General features: G+C 39.7%; 1 protein-coding gene across 1 annotated transcript in view; it reads left to right on the plus strand.

Annotated features, from left to right (window-relative positions):
* The window catches only part of rnf24 (ring finger protein 24), a 36,849-nt gene extending 25,534 nt beyond the window's left edge, over positions 1-11,315 (plus strand). The window contains exons 5-6 of the mRNA XM_050045526.1: positions 4,077-4,156; positions 6,177-11,315. Of these exons, the coding sequence (XP_049901483.1) occupies positions 4,077-4,156; positions 6,177-6,318 (222 nt within the window). The 3' untranslated portion in view covers positions 6,319-11,315. The remainder of the gene's footprint in view (positions 1-4,076; positions 4,157-6,176) is intronic.
* The last annotated feature ends 6,369 nt before the right edge of the window (positions 11,316-17,684 follow it).

Raw genomic sequence — 17,684 nt, forward strand, 5'->3', positions numbered from 1 at the left:
TCCCCAATCTCATTGTTTTCCTAATTTGCAGACATTTACGGCCACTGTTCTTCTTTGAGTTAGCTGCTAAATGCGAACAGCTACTTTTCAAATCTCTTGCAGTGGGTTGCACGTATAACGCATCAAAATGTCACACCCATGCCCCCTATATCCTTTCCCACATGCTTTCCTGTTTGTACAGGCACAGTTTCAACACTGCTACCACCTCAAGTGGTAGATTAAAGGCGAGACCATTTGGTGATCGTACCTTATATAAAGCATGGCGAGGTGGCGCATTGGCATAGTATTCCCACCTTGAAAAGGCATTGTAAAAGGGGCTAATTTGTGTGTCCACCGTGACAAAACATCCTTGTTGACTTTGGTTCAGCATTGTTTTCATGTCGCCAGCACATAATTTTAACACACGTCATGCCCACCACCATGTAATACCTTGTTAACAGTTCATGTCCATTTCAGGTATTTCTGAGACTAGGCTGACATAATACACCACAGTGTATATGTGGTTAGAAAACCCAAGAGTCTGTAATTAACCACACTTATTATATATTCTCCTATTAGTGCAGTCATCATTTTAATGCACATTCACTAAGCACAGACTTGCATTTGCCTGGTTGGACATAAGTTGTAAATAATAATAGATTTTATTTGCAGAGCACTTTTCAAGGTACACACCAAGGCTTAAGATGGTGCAGAGTGTTTTTCACTTTCCAGACAAATGCAAAACACTATTTACTTTGGCCTTGCCTATCCAGTACATACTGTGAGAAGATGATGGTATCAAGGAGTGTAATCTCCTACAGCGGCCTTGGCATGTTATTCTCTGATTAGCCTCATATTTTCTTTGCATTAGCATTATATTCTGCTGTTTCTTTCTATCCATCTAGAGGTGATCATTTTATATTTATCTTAAAATAATCATATTTGGCTTTCTAAAGTTCAGCGTAACCATTGCTGTTTTCATTTTGATTACGTAGCTGTTTCCATGTTTACATTGCTTCAGGTATTAGATTAGATTGACGGCCGGTTCATATTTGTTCCGTGATATAGTTAGGAAACAACTGTCACCCATATCTCTGTTGTATAATTACGTTAGTGCCTACTTTAGATATTTATTTTCCGATTAAAGCCTTGTGAAGAGTTTATTGCAAGGTTTTTATTGTGTGTTAGATGTCCAGTACACCCTCCCAGTTTCTTTTCTCAGTTGATAGTTTGTCCATGTGTCAACATCACATAACAAATATGTGTTAATGTGTAGAGCATTGTGTGTGTTGCCACAGGGATTTGAATGTTCTTGTGGCGATTGCACATTAGTGACCATTATGTAAACTCATTGCAGATTCAGATTTATGCCGTTACAGATTTCAGTTAGCTTTACCTGACCTGCAGTGTGTGGAAGAATAATAATGGAAGAAAGTAGATGCAGATCTGCGGACGTGTTGCCAAAGATAAAAAAAACAAAAACAACAGAAAAACAAGGGCAACATGTCCTCGTCACAGGAGATCCAGAACAAGATGGCCTGTTGGTCCGAATACCCACTGAGGTTAACTAGTGCCTATTCTGGCCACAAATATCTTTTGAGGATTATTCTGAACCTCGTTCTTCTCCTCTTTTCACAAACTTGTGTTGCTTGGCTCTCTTGGACCTAGCTTTTTTAAAATTGTACATTATTTCGCAACTTATTTCTGCTCAGCATTTCTTAATTAAATCATTTGTAGCACATATTTTTCCTCTGATCAAATCCATGATCCTCTGATGTTTTTCCACAAAATTAAGTCTGTGTGTTTTGCATGGGATTTGTAACCAAAGCTTACTGGGTTTATTCAGTTAATGGGGAGAAAGGGATTCTGTCAAAAGTTGGTGAAGGGTGCCAGATCCTGACTGTGAGTGTGACACCATAGACAAGGCAGTGAAAGGAATAAAGAGAGCAAAGCAGACATCTTAACAGAGGATTGTTCTGTGTCCAAAAATCATCGGGAGAGAAAGCTAAGAGCCCCCATGCTGTTCTTTTCATCCTTCCTTGTCCATCCACCCCCATAAAGCAGAGCTAAGAGAAAGAGAATCTGTGTGGCTAAAGAAGTAATAGTTGCAGGGTTAGACGGCCAAATAATAGTGTGCCAAATTAGAACCCTCTTTTATGGAAATGTTACCCAGTTGTTGGACCGAGTGGTGTGATGGGAATTCTGTCTGGACTTATATTATTTATGCAGATTTTTGCCCGTTTTCTCACACTTTAAAAATGCCCAGTTCTCAACGCACTGTGGTCCTTGGCACTGCAACTCTAATGTTGGTCTAGGGACGGTGTAGTCAGCCATATGCTGCCGTCACTATGTGTAGTTGCCTCAGTTTGTTCAATTTATGCCAGCCCTGGCCTTGGGTCAGCAGCTGAGATTGTACAAGTTGCCCAAATGAGTCTCCTTTGCAGGGTGTCTGGGCTTACCTGGAAGGACAGAGTGACAAACTCTAACATTGCTACTGCCAGCCATGTCTTTCTGCATTGAGTTTGCCTCATTTAAAAGCCATGATAAAAGCATATGTTAACAAGCAAAAGGAATCTACAGGGCTTTTAATGTGAAATGGAAAGAGGAAGTGTGGAGTTTTTTCATGTCTGTGACATATTCCACTGATATAGACATTAAAACTGTAGTGAAAGATGCAATGTTGCTGGTATGACATCAGTATGGCCATCAACATATCATTTTCACTGTCTATGTGCTAAGAACTGCACACGTCATGTGGAAAAAATAGGTGAGAATCCGAATCGCTGTTAGTTGCAGCTGAGCCGCACCTGGCTTTATGGCTGCTCTGACCCCGTAACTAGGGCGCCAGAATAAAAAGAAAGACACACAGGATTGCTCAAGCCGGTGGTGTGGCGCTGGTGTTAATAGCGGAGGAGACACCAGGCAGGCTCAGAGCACGTCAGAGGGATTATATATTCCTTCTGGCCTGGGTACATCTTGGGATCCTCCAGGAAGGAAGGTGTAAATAACAAGAACTTCTTCTTAGCTGGCTGCCACTGAACTTATGAAACACAGGGGGGAAATGGATGGATGAGCGAGTACGATTCATGTTCTGTGATCATATGCTTCATACTGTTCAAGGAGATTCTCACAAATGTATCTGGAAATTGAATGTGTTCACTCTGGATCATACTCAGAATGCACTGAAAAAGTTGTAACACTTGTAACACGTCAGTGCAGCAAGACAATGATAAACCAGGAGGTAGTTGATTAATAAATAAGACTCACAAATATTCTGCTACTGCTACTAAAAACAGAATTTCCAGAATTTGACAACTAGGCAACTTCAAAAAAATCTACCTTACATATTTTACTCTAGATTTACTGCAAATAACAATGTCACACATAACTGAAATACTAGCTAATGCTTGCTGTGAGATCATGACCTGTTGGTGCCATGCCTGTTGAACGGGCGCGTGCATTTGTGTGTGTGTGTGTGTGTGTGTGTGTGTGTGTGTGTGTATAAAACACAGGAAAAGACAAAGAGCTCCAACCTGTCCATCAGGATTGCCCCAGTCACCCTTTAAAGGGCACCAGCTAAAGGACAACTGCTATCACTGCTATTAACCTGCTTTATCTATGATGACAGAAGCTAACAGCACTGAGATTATACACTCATAGCATCAGGTAGAATGCCATGAGCTCGATAGCCATCAAAAATGTGCACGATTTTCGCTCAGATATAAGGTTTTAATATGCACCAATTGTCCTGTCCGCTGTGGTGTGGCTCCACTTTTATGCCTCTGGCTGTCTTTCAAATCTTTCAGTCTTTTTAACCAAACAAGTCCCCATGTGAGTTTAGTCAGAGTTATGTAACAGAACACAGTTGGTCAGTTACTGCTATGTTGTTTGTGTCAATTTTTTGCAGATGTTGGCCACAGTTGTCTTTTTCCATGAGTGCTTGACCTTGGTTGTTTGGATAGACTGTTTTCAATCCACCAACACAGAGTTCAGATCAAGAGTGAAAGAACCAAACACCAGAGAACAACCAACAAAGTCAAAATTGTTGTATCGCCCCCGCTCAGAGAATATCTCTAAACTCTCCCTCTCCCTTTCAGATTTGTGCGGTGTGCTTGGAGGAGTTCAAACAGAAAGACGAGCTGGGGATTTGTCCGTGCAAACATGCCTTTCATAGAAAGTAAGTACGAGCTTTTGTTGACATTCACGGACACATGCACACACAGAGTCAAGGACAAGTGGATCAGCACAGATTTCCTTAACAAAATAGTGCATTTTCATGCATCTTTACCTGCTCTTAGGCACATTAACCATGACACAGTGAGCATATGTAAAAAAAAAAAAAAACACATAACAAAACCCCAGAATTTTTAGACATCAGAGTGAAGTTATTGTTAAGTCACTGTATGGATTGAGTGCATGTTGGTGACGACAGAAACGAGTTAATAAATATATGTTTTTGTACATGAAACTAAAGCCGAGTGTGTGTTGTTTAAGTTCAGAACTACACAGGACATGATGGATTGCTTGAGCCAACTTTATCCCACACACCTCCCCCCCGTGCCCTGACCATTTCAACTGAGTTGTTTATATCAGCACGACACCTCCCTTGGCCTAGTTTTTTCCCCCAGTTGCAGCAAGAGTGGTCACCACTCACTGAATCCACTGTATAAACACCCCTTTTAGTGTGTGTGCAACTAATTCCATGCTGTTTCACGGACAAAACACATTCCAAGCTGACCATTAAAAAAACATTCAGTGGTGAAGAGCATACTATCTTCTCATTATTGATTAATCTCCCTATTATTTTTTTTAATTACTGGATCAATCATTTACTCTACAGATGTCAGAAAATGGTGGAAGAACACCCATTAAAATCTCCCAGAGGCCACAGTGATCTTCAGATAGCTTTTTTTTTGTGGTCAACAGTTCAAAACCACAAAGTTAATAATTACGTAAAACAGAATACAGCAGCAAATTAATGTTTTGCATTTTGGCTGGATACAGACAGCTTGTTTCAGCTCCACATCAAAGTCACTTCTAGATCAAAGAACAGTTAGGCGCAACTGCAATATGGAGTACCACACTAGATAATTTAATATAAATGCGCTGTGCTTGCCTCTGTCTCAGTGATTAAGGAAGTATGTCACTGCTGGAAAGATGGTCTTTTCCCCAAACTGGGCTGTCTGTTCAGTAGAAAGACACAAATACTTTTTGAAATAGGTGCTACATGACCAGAGAACATAGAGAAAAGGGGCTGTGGCAACTTTTGCTCAAGAGGTAGAGAGCCTTCAACTACCAGAATGCACTGCGCCGCACCAGAACAATAAACGCTCCTGCTGGTGGGTGATGTGATGTGAGCTTGGTTGTTTATTCCACATGACCCGTGGTAACGATCTTGATTCACAGGTAAATAATAAGCCAAAATACATTTCTGGGGAAAAAAAGGACGACAGCTTGACATGAAGAATGTCAGTTGACTGAGGAGATGATTTGAATCTTTGACTTTCAGTGGGCAGCCATAGTAAACACCAGCATCAATATTGGAGAGTTTGAATCTAATACACATTGATATGTCAGTTTTTAAACATAAAACAGCCACTTATGAAAGGTTCTCTTCAGTACTGTTTTTAAAAAACTTGTGTCTCATAGAAATGCACTGTATGTGGGACGTTTTACATTTAAGATAGTTATCAGTGCCCTCTGGTGGACAAACTATGTAACAGCTGCACCGCTTCTTAATCATTGCAAACATATACATGCCGTTTTTTTTTCTGGTTACTTACTCTTGCAACATGAGAGATGCTGCCTGGCTGGCACAGTGTAGGGAGACAGTTTTGCAGCTAAGAAAATGAAAAATGTACCAAGAACATCATATATATGGTATGCATTAGCAAACTAGCTAACACTAACTGGCAAGGTAGCTTTACGTGTGCGTCACCGTCGACACTGACCAGATTCAGCACAAATGTTACCCTAGCAGACGATGGTCACCTGCCTGCACTAACTCAAGTGTGACTTTACCCATCATATATTATATTATTGCAAAATATGATGCTTCTCTCTCAATCCATTAGCCTGCTAAGCCTAGTGCTGACCCATTAACAGGTGTAGTTTGTGTCCTAATTTTAAGGCCAAAGCAGTGACTTTGAATAACCTTTGTGACTCAAGTTAACCCAAGTTTACTTCCTGTCTTCCAGGTGCCTCATTAAGTGGTTGGAGGTGAGGAAGGTGTGCCCGCTGTGCAACATGCCCGTCTTGCAGCTCGCTCAGCAGGCCGGCAGCACGGATCCACCTATGCCAATACAGCAGCCTCTACCCGGCATCGAGAACCTGGTGTAGCAGACTCGGACCCTCTCCTATAGTACACTACAGACACACACAAACACGCATCCCATCACTCATACTCTCACCTGTACAGGTACACCTTCGGTATGAGTCTGTGGACATGGCGGAGAAACTGGAGTTCATGCGCAGATACTCACAAAAAGCGTGACTCTGCGGCCATCGTCACCTCTCGTATCCTTGCATCGGTTCACAAAAGGATCTCCTGATATCAGTTCTGACTGAAAATCAACTGCTTTCATGTTTTTCTTTTCACGGACTATGAAGAAGAGTTGATCTAGAAGTTTGCTTCTTGGCCAAGACGTGGTCGGACGATGACTTTTTCTCAACCAAAGCACTTTTCTGGGGACACCAGCTAAAGACCAGGAGGAAAAAACAACACAAAAGCCAAGAACTACAATACACTAAAATATCAATTGTTTGAAAACAAAAAACAAAAAAAAAAACTTAACAAGCACTTTACGAGAAGGCAAACCTTAATTGCTTGTGATGCTAGTAGCAAGGTTATGTTTTATATTTTATCATTAACTATTATTTCTGTGTACAGTACAAAGCCACATGGGCTTTCATTTTTAATTAGTAAACTTTGATTTTTAAACAAAAAAAAAAAATATCTCAAAGGGACAACAATACCTGTCGGTTGATAGATGTCAGGTAATTGCACACACACACACACACACACACACACACACACACACACACACACACACACACACACACACAAGAAATGAAGCTCAAAGCAACATTGAGACTTAATGTCTGACTAAATGTGAAAGGTTTGAATGTGTTGAAACCCTGAATATTTCACACTAAGCTGACAGAATTTGTTCCCTCATCGCCTTTTTGTCATTCATTACAATGTGACTGTTGTTATTATCCTTTTTACTCTGTCAAAACAGGAAGGTGATACAGTGAACAAAAAAAACATAACAAATTCTTCTTACAGGAATTTACTGGGAAACACCCTCCATATAGGAGTGCTGCCAGGCTATATGCTGTCACCCCAGGCATTACTCAGAAAAACAATTCAGGACTTCTCCAACTGAAAATCAGAGTTATAAAGTAACTACTGTGATTATCTGAACCAGTATTAGTGTTTAAAACATGGCGCTTTATCTATGAAACCAGTTTTACAGAACAAACACGTAAGTAAGAAGCAATATTAAACAAAGATCTATAACATGTAACATAAATGTTCCAGTTTTTTTTAATATTTGCTCTGCTGCTGCATCTTTTTTTTTGTTGTTGTTGTTGAAGCTGAGCTGTGTGAATGTAAACGTGGCTTGCTTCAGATGAAGGCTGTGACACTTCACAAAGCAACAAATGTCAAACAGCCATGTTATCTCAAACTAGAATGACATATCCTGTTAGAAAGCAATCAACACTTAAAGGTCCAGTGTGTAGGATCAAGGGGGATGTAATGGCAAAAATGGAATATAATATGATAAGTATGTTTCCTTTAGTGCGTAATCACCTGACAATAAGAATTGTCATGCTTTGGTTTACTTAGAAGGAGCCGTTTATATCTACAGCGAGATCGCCATGTTGCACTGCCATGTTTCTACAGTAGACAAACGAAACACTGGCTCTACATAATGCCGTTCATGTTTTTTACGTTTCTGCGTCGGCCACCGTCGTTCGCAGCTTCTCCGTGACGAGCGTCAGAAAAACAGATTTTTTTTTTTTACATGAAATTGCCTTAAGTATTTTTATCGGTTTAAACCGGTTCCGTTTGTTTTTGAGAGGAAGAGACCTCTGCAAACAATTTGGCTCATGATAACAACCTCCTAGTTGGTGCTGGGCTAGCAGCCTGTCTGTGACGAGCTGAACAGCGTCAGAGAAACACTGATTCATAATGTGAAACTGCTTTATTCAGTGTTTTTACCGGTTTTTAACGCCTGGTCGGTTTGTTTCGGAGAGGGAGAGACCTCTGCGGACCTCTCCTGAACAATGAACACTGAAGGAATTCTAACCGGGAGAAGTTTCAGCTGGGTGCAGTCAGCCACCCTCACCACTAGATGCCGCTAAATCCCGCTAACTCCTACACACTGTTCCTTTAAATTTTGAAAGAGACCAGGGTTACAAAGGCTTTTGCTGCCTTTGCTGTTCAGCTCCGACTCAAAATGTGCCACATACACAGTTGCAGTTATTTTTGCTTCTATCCCAATAGATTATTTATTTTTTTATTTATTATAATTTCTTGGTACAGCTGCATAGAGTGAATAAGTTGACTGACACCTGTATCAGAAGTACTGCCCTCAGCAGATCATCAGCATATCCTTTGGTCAAATTACACACTATTTTGTAAAACATACAGGGCTCGAGCTGCCCCCCAACACACACACACACACGCACACACACACATACACACACACACACACACACACCGCCTGGGCTGCCAGAGAGTCAGTGGTCAGCAGGTTGTAATGAAGCAGCATTTTCATTCATGCAAACACACACACACACATGCATAAAGGGTAGTTCTGCTTTTTGGCTGCAGTATTCTGGTGCTTTCGCCTCTCTCCCTCTTTCTGTACGGTACAGAGTGCTTTTTGTTTTGTGCCACACACAGAGTAACTCTAAGCCCTGCCAGCTTTTGTGGTTATGTTTTTTTTGTCCTCATCCCTTGTGAGCTGCATTTGGTAAAAGGGTTGTGGGTAAATGTGCTGATCTAATAGAGCGGCTGTGTGTCACAGCGATGGGCGTAAAATAGGTCGGAGATTGTCTCGTTACCTGTGATATGTATTGTCAAATGACAATCATACATCCTCGTTAAAGGCACAATCACTGATCTAAATGTCAACAAAAGAGAAGTCCCTCTATAAAAAATAAAACACATTAGACAACATTTAGATCAAATATTACAATGTGTCCTGGTGCTATAAAAGATTTGTGTACATGTTTAATGTTTACAGACATTACTGATGGAAAATTAACAATCCTGATGAAATCCAATTCCATCCAACTCAAAATAATTTTGTGAATATGCTAAAAATATAACAAAATATATTGATATTGATTGTGCCTTTAACAACTCAAAATTCTCAATCAGACATTATTCTCTCTGACATCAGACACTGTCATGGACAGAGCGGCACAGGTTCCCAACACATAGATGGCTTTAAAAAGTGACAGTGGTTCACCTTCTGTGGCAGGAAACCATCGTTGCTCTGCCCCTTTCATCTCTGCTCACACCCCGCAGTGACGACCTTTGTGGTCGGGTCAGAGCAGGCAGCAAGGTGAAAATGTCGACTGTCAGATGAGAGCAAAAACAGGATTTCTCCTTCCTGTATGAAGCATATTAGTCAGTTGTTCCCTGCCCGTATCGAGGTGCAACTCAAATTCAAAGAAACATGTTGTCCACATTAGCCTTACCTGAACAAAAACTGCCACAATTACAAAATAAAAGACCAGGGCTGTTTATTTCATTGATATCACAACCTCTTTACCTTTTGTGATCAGTGAATCATTTACATTTCCTGTTAGTGAAGAGGTTGTGGCTTAATGTTGAAGAAATAAGCAACATGAGCTTCAGTATGTTCAGTGTGTGATGTACAGTATGTGGTACCTTTTGTGCTCCTTGGTTGTGAAGGCTGTTTTATTGAACTTGTATCTCACTGCAAAATTTTCCAATATGAGAGCCAACATTCTCCTTCATGCCATGACCCCCACAACTAAACATCACTGAGTAGTTCTGCCCCCTGAAAGACGCAGCGCGAATAACACAAGTCTTAAAGCTTCGTCCCTGCTAACAGTTATGTCTTGGAATGTAAAGGATCACGAGAGAGAGACGAGGACAGGAGGAGATTTAATGTGAAAGCATGCTATTTTGCATAGTCAAGTTGCCACTGATATCACCATTGTTAAATGTGTGTAGAGAGTAGTATCAGTAGTAGTGTATTTATACATGAGGTGCACAAAGAATGCTCCTTCATATAAACTGAATGGCAGCTGAATACGTCTGCCATTTGGCCATCGTAAGTGTTGTAGTTGATTGTAAACACTTTTAGCCTTTCCACCTGTACTTCCCCCGTTTCCTTCCTGTGTGCCGTCCTAATCCCGCCGAAAACAAAGTGCCAACCCAGAATGAACTGTTATGGATCAAAGTCCCAGCCAATGAGACGGAGAGAGGAGACAGGCGAGAGTCTCATTCAGTCAGGCCAGGACAGAATGGAAACTGAGCCAGCCATGAATATAGTAATAAATGGCTTCCAGCGACTGAAATTACCTTTGACGTCAGAGCTGCTTCCGAGTTAACTCCATCATAAATAGGCAAGACACAATCAGATGAAATACGACAGGCAGGAACACGGCTTTGCATCACAAAATGTACTGATACTCAGAGTAGGAAGCGTCTGAATGACGGCATCAGAAAGCCTTTAATGTGATTGTCCCTTCAGGGCACGATGATTGATGGTAGATGTGTTTTGGGAGAAAATGACAAAACAATACTGTTTTATTTAAAAAAGAAAATAGATACATGTGGTCCCCACATCCTCTGTAGGTGAAGGGTCTCCTTATATTTCCATGGTTGGTTTTAGTGACCACACCATTTAAGGATTTTTAATCTCTATCACTGCCTCCCGAAAGTGAACTTTCCTCTTGTTTTTACGGTGTGTTATTTATTCCTCTGTAGCCCTCGTAGTGCCCCTCCAGCTCACAAATGACTTCCCTCCTCTTTGTCCAAACAAACCCTCCCACCTTTACCAGCGTCCCCCCTCCTTCTACTCCCCCTTTTTGTTAACACTGATTATGTTTGTGGACTCTCACAGACATTGTTTGTAAAACTAAGAATTCTGCAGCAGAATATTTTTGGAGACAATTGCTGTACAGTATTTGTAAGCTCTATTTTTGTATATTGCTATTTTGAAGAAAATAATATGCATTTTTTTTCTTTTCTTGTTTTTGCTAATTTTATGTTTATTCATTTAAAGAAAAAAATGTTGCATGTGACTGACTTGAACTGTAAATAAAATTTCCAAGTTTTGGAAAGATTTCAGTGTTTTTCTTTCCACACACAGTGAAAGTGTCTGTCATTAACCCTTTGAAACCTGAGCACATTGGCTTGATTTCTTTTAAAAACTTGGGAAGACAATGAGCAACAAAACGAAATGACCCAACAAATTACCACGAAATTAGTTAAAAAAAAAAAAAAAAAGTTAAAACAAGGAAATTACCTGCAAAGTGCCTAAAAAATATATAATAATTCTGTAACATAATTTTAAAGTGCCTAAAAAATATATAATAATTCTGTAACATAATTTTAAAAATGTAATGATAATAATAATAATCTAGAGTTTTTTTCCCTACCGTATTTCCCTGTTTTTTTAAAAAAAAAAAAAATTTTTCATAAAGCTTTTTTTTTTGCAATTTGCAGGACATTTCTTACCAAGTTGCCCAGTGCCTTTTCCCTCCGTGTTTTTTAAAAAGACATTGCACCAACTTGCTCAAGGCTCAAAGGTTTTAATACTTGCAAAAGGCGTCTGAAAGCAGCACAAGAAAAGTGATGTCACTTACAAACAAGACTGTGATCTGAAGTTATGCATCCCTTCAGCTGTACATTTGATTCAAAATTGAATGCCACATAATTTCGATAGTCTGCCTACAGATAGTTTATAGAGCATTTTGTAACAGTGCAGACACCACCTATATAAGTCTTTTTATGTTTTGTCAACATGTAGGGTTTTAAATTCAAAAACTTGTGAACTTACCTACACTCATTGGCCACTTCATTAGGTACACCTGTTCAACTGCTTGTTAACGCAAATAACTAATCAGTCAATTACGTGGCAGCAACTCAATGCATGTAGGCATGTAGACAAGATGACCTTTCTGAAGTTTAAACCCAGCATCAGAATGGGGAAGAAAGGTGATTTAAGTGACTTTGAACGTGGCATGGTTGTTGGTGCCAGACGGGCTGGTGTGAGTATTTCAACTGCTCATCTACTGGGATTTTCACGCACAACTATCTCTAGGGTTTACAGAGGATGGTCCGAAACAGAAAATATCCATTGAGTGGCAGTTCTATGGGCGAAACGTGAAGCAGATGTGCTACAGCAGCAGAAGACCACACCAGGTGCCACTCCTGTCAGCTAACAACAGGAAACTGAGGCTACAGTTCACACAGGCTCACCAAAACTGGACAATAGAAGATTGGAAAAACATTCCCTGGTCTGAGTCTTGATTTCTGCTGCAACATTCAGATGGTAGGGTCAGAATTTGGCATCATGGATCCATCCTGCCTTGTATCAATGGTTCAGGCTGCTGGTGGTGGTGGTGTAATGGTGTGGGGGATATTTTCTTGGCACACTTTGGGCCCCTTAGTACCAACTGAGCATGGTTTAAACACCACAGCCTACCTGAGTATTGTTGCTGACCGTGTCCATCCCTTTATGACCACAGTGTACCCATCTACCGATGGCTACTTCCAGCAGGATAACGCACCATGTCACAAAGCTCAGATCATCTCAAACTGGTTTCTTGAACATGACAATGAGTTCACTGTACTCCAGTGGCCTCCACAGTCACCAGATCTCAATCCAATAGAGCACCTTTGGGATGTGGTAGAACAGGAGGTCATATGCCGTCATGTCAATATGGACCAAAATCTCTGAGGAATGTTTCCAGCACTTTGTTGAATCTATGCCACCAAGAATTAAGGCAGTCCTGAAAACAAAGGGGGTCCAAACCAGTACTAGCAAGGTGTACCTAATAAAGTGACCAGTGAGAGTACATTTCAGAATAATTCAGTTGAACTTGAGTGAATAGTTCCAAGTTCAGCTGAGAATATGTAGGGATATTCATTATCGTCACATACACTCTACAGATAATCTGTTTAACATCTACAGACAAGGTTGAACACTTAAATTGTTGAATCTCAACTAATAAACTGTTGTAATGTGACAGATACTCTGTAAATCATCTGTAGGCAGACTATCAAAAAAAAAAGTAGTGTTATCCAAAATGGTAATATTTCTTGTGGGCTACAAGTTACACAAATGATTTGTTATAAGTTAAATGAATGTCTTTGACCTTATTTCAAATTGCTGTCCTGAAAGCTGAGAAGTGAACCAGAAGCATCTTTAAATATTGTGCAATACCGCCACCTTGTGGTTAAAACGTTAGACCACGTTTCCTGCATAACGGGCCAACATGATGACCACATTCACATCTTCCTTATGTCACTGCTTTTAATGAGATGTTTAATCTTTACGGAATATGATGTTGAGACTGTTTTAGAAAGGCTGAAACTGGGAGGGTGATGTAACCTTCAATAAGACAGTATTGCCACAACAGAGACATCTTGTGGGGAATGTTAGTTGTACTAAGAAGAAAATGTGTAAGTAAGCTCTGCAGAGAGGACTGCCAAAGTGCACTGTTATAGCAGACTTTTCAGAAAATGAATTGCCACATTTCCACATTACATTTTTCTATTAATTAATTATCAAATAAAGTACATCAAACAATCAAATTAAACTTTACTCATCTATTATTGTGAATCCATTTTCCTGATTGAATAGTGACAGAAAACATGTTTCCAGACTGTTTTTGTGTAGAGAGATGATGGAGCTGAACCATGTGAGGAAGGCCCCAGAAAGGAGATTTACCTTAGCCTACAGAGCGGCATGTTACAGAATAATAGCTGCTTGTTTCCTTAGGGCTGTGGCTCTTTTGTCAAGCATTGCAACATAACTGAGGACATATTGTGTGTGTGTGTGTGTGTGTGTGTGTGTATAAACAGCCAAAAATGGGTATGTTACTTTGAGGCAACACGGTACTATAAATGGTCAAGTTATAAACCACACGTAAACCTGTTCAGCCATTTAGTTAAGTCCTACAAACTGTGAGCACATTCAAATGATAAAGGCCTTACAGCAGGTCTTTTGTGGGCGTGTCTTGCAGAGATGCTGTGTGAAAATCTAAATGCCCATAATTCACACACACTCACTGTTCTAACAGTACATATAAATGTGTGCTTAATTAAATCGCCACATACTTACTGATACACAGCAAACATCAGACCAGGTAATATTTCAGCACAGGCATACTGGTTGATTTCTGGGTCTCAAGTTAGTTGCCTGTACTTTTATTTTTCTTATTTTGTACTTACATTTTTAAATGTAAAGTGTTTTCAGTAGTGTTAGTGTATAAGATGCTATATAAAAAATAAAAATGGATTATAAATAAAATTGTAAATGATTAAAAATAAACTTGCCTTGCCTTTAGTTGAGGGGCCCACAGCAGATTTGTGACTCAGGGCCCATAGTGGGTTAATGTGACAAAGTTAGCCAGGACCTGTCCTTGATCATTATACTTTTCCACATTTCTAGACAAGGTGCTTCTGTTTTGTGTGTGTGCATGTCTGAGGAAACATTTTCATTCTCTCCATTCTTTTTATGTGGGTGAGGCCTGTTTTTTGACACAGTGTCACTTTAACAAATAGACCAGTCTCAGCAAGTGATTTTGATGTATGGTGACCCACCCAGTACACATTTAGGATCATTAATCACAAGCAGAAGTCACTGCAGAGGTTCACACATGGGCTTATAGGACACCACAAACATGAAACCAAGAGCAGTAACATAAAAACAGTGAAAGAACAAATATAAACACCTCAATGCACATCAAACGAAATCATTCACCATTCATACTCCCGCTCCTTAGACGTTACTACTGTAAACATTTAGAATTGATTTTAAGCTCCTCCTCCCTGTATACAAAGCCCTAAATGGGCTGAGACCGAGCTGCATCACTAAATCCCTTGTTAACTATTTGCCTCCAGGAGTACTAGGATAAGGTAAAACTCTAATGTCCCTGTAGGGCAATTTGGTTTGCAGTCAGTAAAGGGAGACATAATACAATATGACAATACAGCTCACATGTAGAACACCAAGACCACACACACAGGACACACAAAACAAAAACATGACCTGGCATCAATGACCATTAAGGGCAACTATTGCAGATGGGACAAAGGAAAATCTGTACCTATTGGTAGAGCATTTTGGGAGGATAAACCTCCGCCCTGAAGGAAGCAGCTGAAACTCAGCATGCAAAGGATGCAGAGGGTCGGACAAGATGGACTGAGCCCTTGACATGCGCTAAGAAATAGATTCAATAAAAGCAGAGTAAAACATTCTCATCAGAGTCCTGTCTACGTTAAAACTTTGTAGCTTTCTTAAAAAGAGCAAGCACTGGTTCACCTTTTTACATAGGCCATCTATATTAGCCTCAAAGTTCAGCCTATTATCCAGGACAGTTCCCAGATACGTATAGTGCTGCACTGCTGTCACTGATTCCCCCTTAATCACACAGGGAGCAGCAGTGATGGGCTTCCTCTGAAAGTCAATAAACATCTTTGTTTTGGCCACATTTATTTGCAGGTCACACCAGTTAACAAATTCATCCAGCACTGAAATCAGTGAGCCAACACATTGTGCTAACATCTAAATTAAAATGATATAAAAGCCTACGTGCAAGGACATGTGGCTGAATACAGTTAAAAGCAGATGAGAAGTCGATAAAAAGAAGACGTGCATGATTCTTACCTCCCTCAAGATGCTTCAGTACAAGGTTGATGAGTGTGGCCGTAGCATCATCTGTGTGAATATCTGCTGCTGGAGGTTCCCAGCAACAGCCAGAAGATGATCAGGGATGCAGCTTTTGTCAATTACGTCCAAAGCTATGTAACACACTACCTACAGATATCAGGGAAGCTAGCTCGCTAAATATATGTTAAAGAAAGCTAAAAACATCTGTTCACTTTAGCCTTAAACCAGCTCTGACTTCCTGATACAGGTCTGAAACTCTTTATTTCCGCTTCACGCTGCTGCAACTCTTAAAATCTTACTTGATTTTATGATTCATAGTTTTACAACTCTATGATTTTAAACTGTTTTATGTCCATTATGTCTATTTTCATGTGGATCACTGCCCTTAATGTAAAGCACTTTGTGCTGCATTTCTTGTATGAAAGGTGCTATATGAACAAAGTTTATTATCATTAGTGTGACCGAATCAGGTAGATTATTTAAGACCGTTAAAGACTCAAACCAGAGACTGTTACACCAAAAATATGTAGGATCTTTCTTTAAAGCATAGCATAAAATATTTTGATTCAACTGAGGAGCGACAAAAGTTTAAACATGAATTCAAACTAACAGCAATAATGTAATTAAATATTGATTAATCAGTTAAACAAGCAAGAAAACCAAAAGGACCATGTTGCACCATGAGGGAGGCTGGGGCACTGCTATGCAATGAACGATGAAAATAAACCCCAAATAAATCAGATTATGTTGGCAAACTATGGATTAAACACAACACACAAATTAGTCAATATAGATCAAATTAAGCCAACATTCAAAATGTACCTACTTATAGAAAAATAATTCAAACCACACAAAGCACAAAGAGGTTTGCTGCCCTACTAACCAGTCTCTCCCTTTGATGTGGCAAGGCCTCGCACAAGAGAACAAAATAAATGGCCCACTAAATTAATAAATTAATAAATTAAAGGTGCAACAACAACTAATTGTGGGAAAAACAGTGGTTTGCTTCTCTGTTTAGGTGTTGGTTTTAACTAAAATAAACAAAAGCAAATTAATGTAACACACAAAATACTTTAAACATAATACAATATAAGATTTTAAAGCAAATGACATACCTTGTAAAACAAGAAGAAAGTCGTTCCTCTCAGTCAGAGGCTTGCAGGTGATTGGATTCTAAATTTACAAGAAACTGAGTTAACCTTCGAATAAAATAAATAAAATCTGTTTTATTAAATTAAATAATTGTATTGTTTGGCATAACTTACGTCTTGGCTGGCATGCTTCAGCAACCACTCCAAGGTCTTACTTCAAACAGACGGACCCTAGTCAAACATTTTTACCCATTATTTAAAAAGATTTTTTAAAGGATCTTCATCTCAATGAACTAAAAACTATTTTCTCTCTTAATCATGGTTTTAAAATGTGTCTTATCAAATAAAAGGCCTACGAAATTAAGCAGCAAACAATTGCAGGCCTCAGGTGTGTCTCAGTGCAGGCAGAAAGGCCCAGGTGAGTTCCCCGCCCCCTTTTTATAGACTCCGCCCACCTGCCTGGGTCCTAGTGCTGGGCCTGTTGCCATTCCCTGCTACATCATAAAACATAACTCTCTATGTATCTATCTATAAGCCTAAATACAAGACAGACTAATACCAAATATTGATCGCGCCATGTTTAAATGATCAGCAGTTACTTCATACGACCTAAATACCCCCTGGCACAAGTTAGCGTGGTTAAAGCTTGTGAAAACGGCTATTTTTAACATAATATTTAAGAAAGAGAACATCATTCCCGCACACTGCGCTGTTACTTGCA

The sequence above is a fragment of the Epinephelus moara genome, chromosome 5 (assembly GCF_006386435.1).
Source record: "Epinephelus moara isolate mb chromosome 5, YSFRI_EMoa_1.0, whole genome shotgun sequence".
Classification (NCBI taxonomy): domain Eukaryota; kingdom Metazoa; phylum Chordata; class Actinopteri; order Perciformes; family Serranidae; genus Epinephelus; species Epinephelus moara.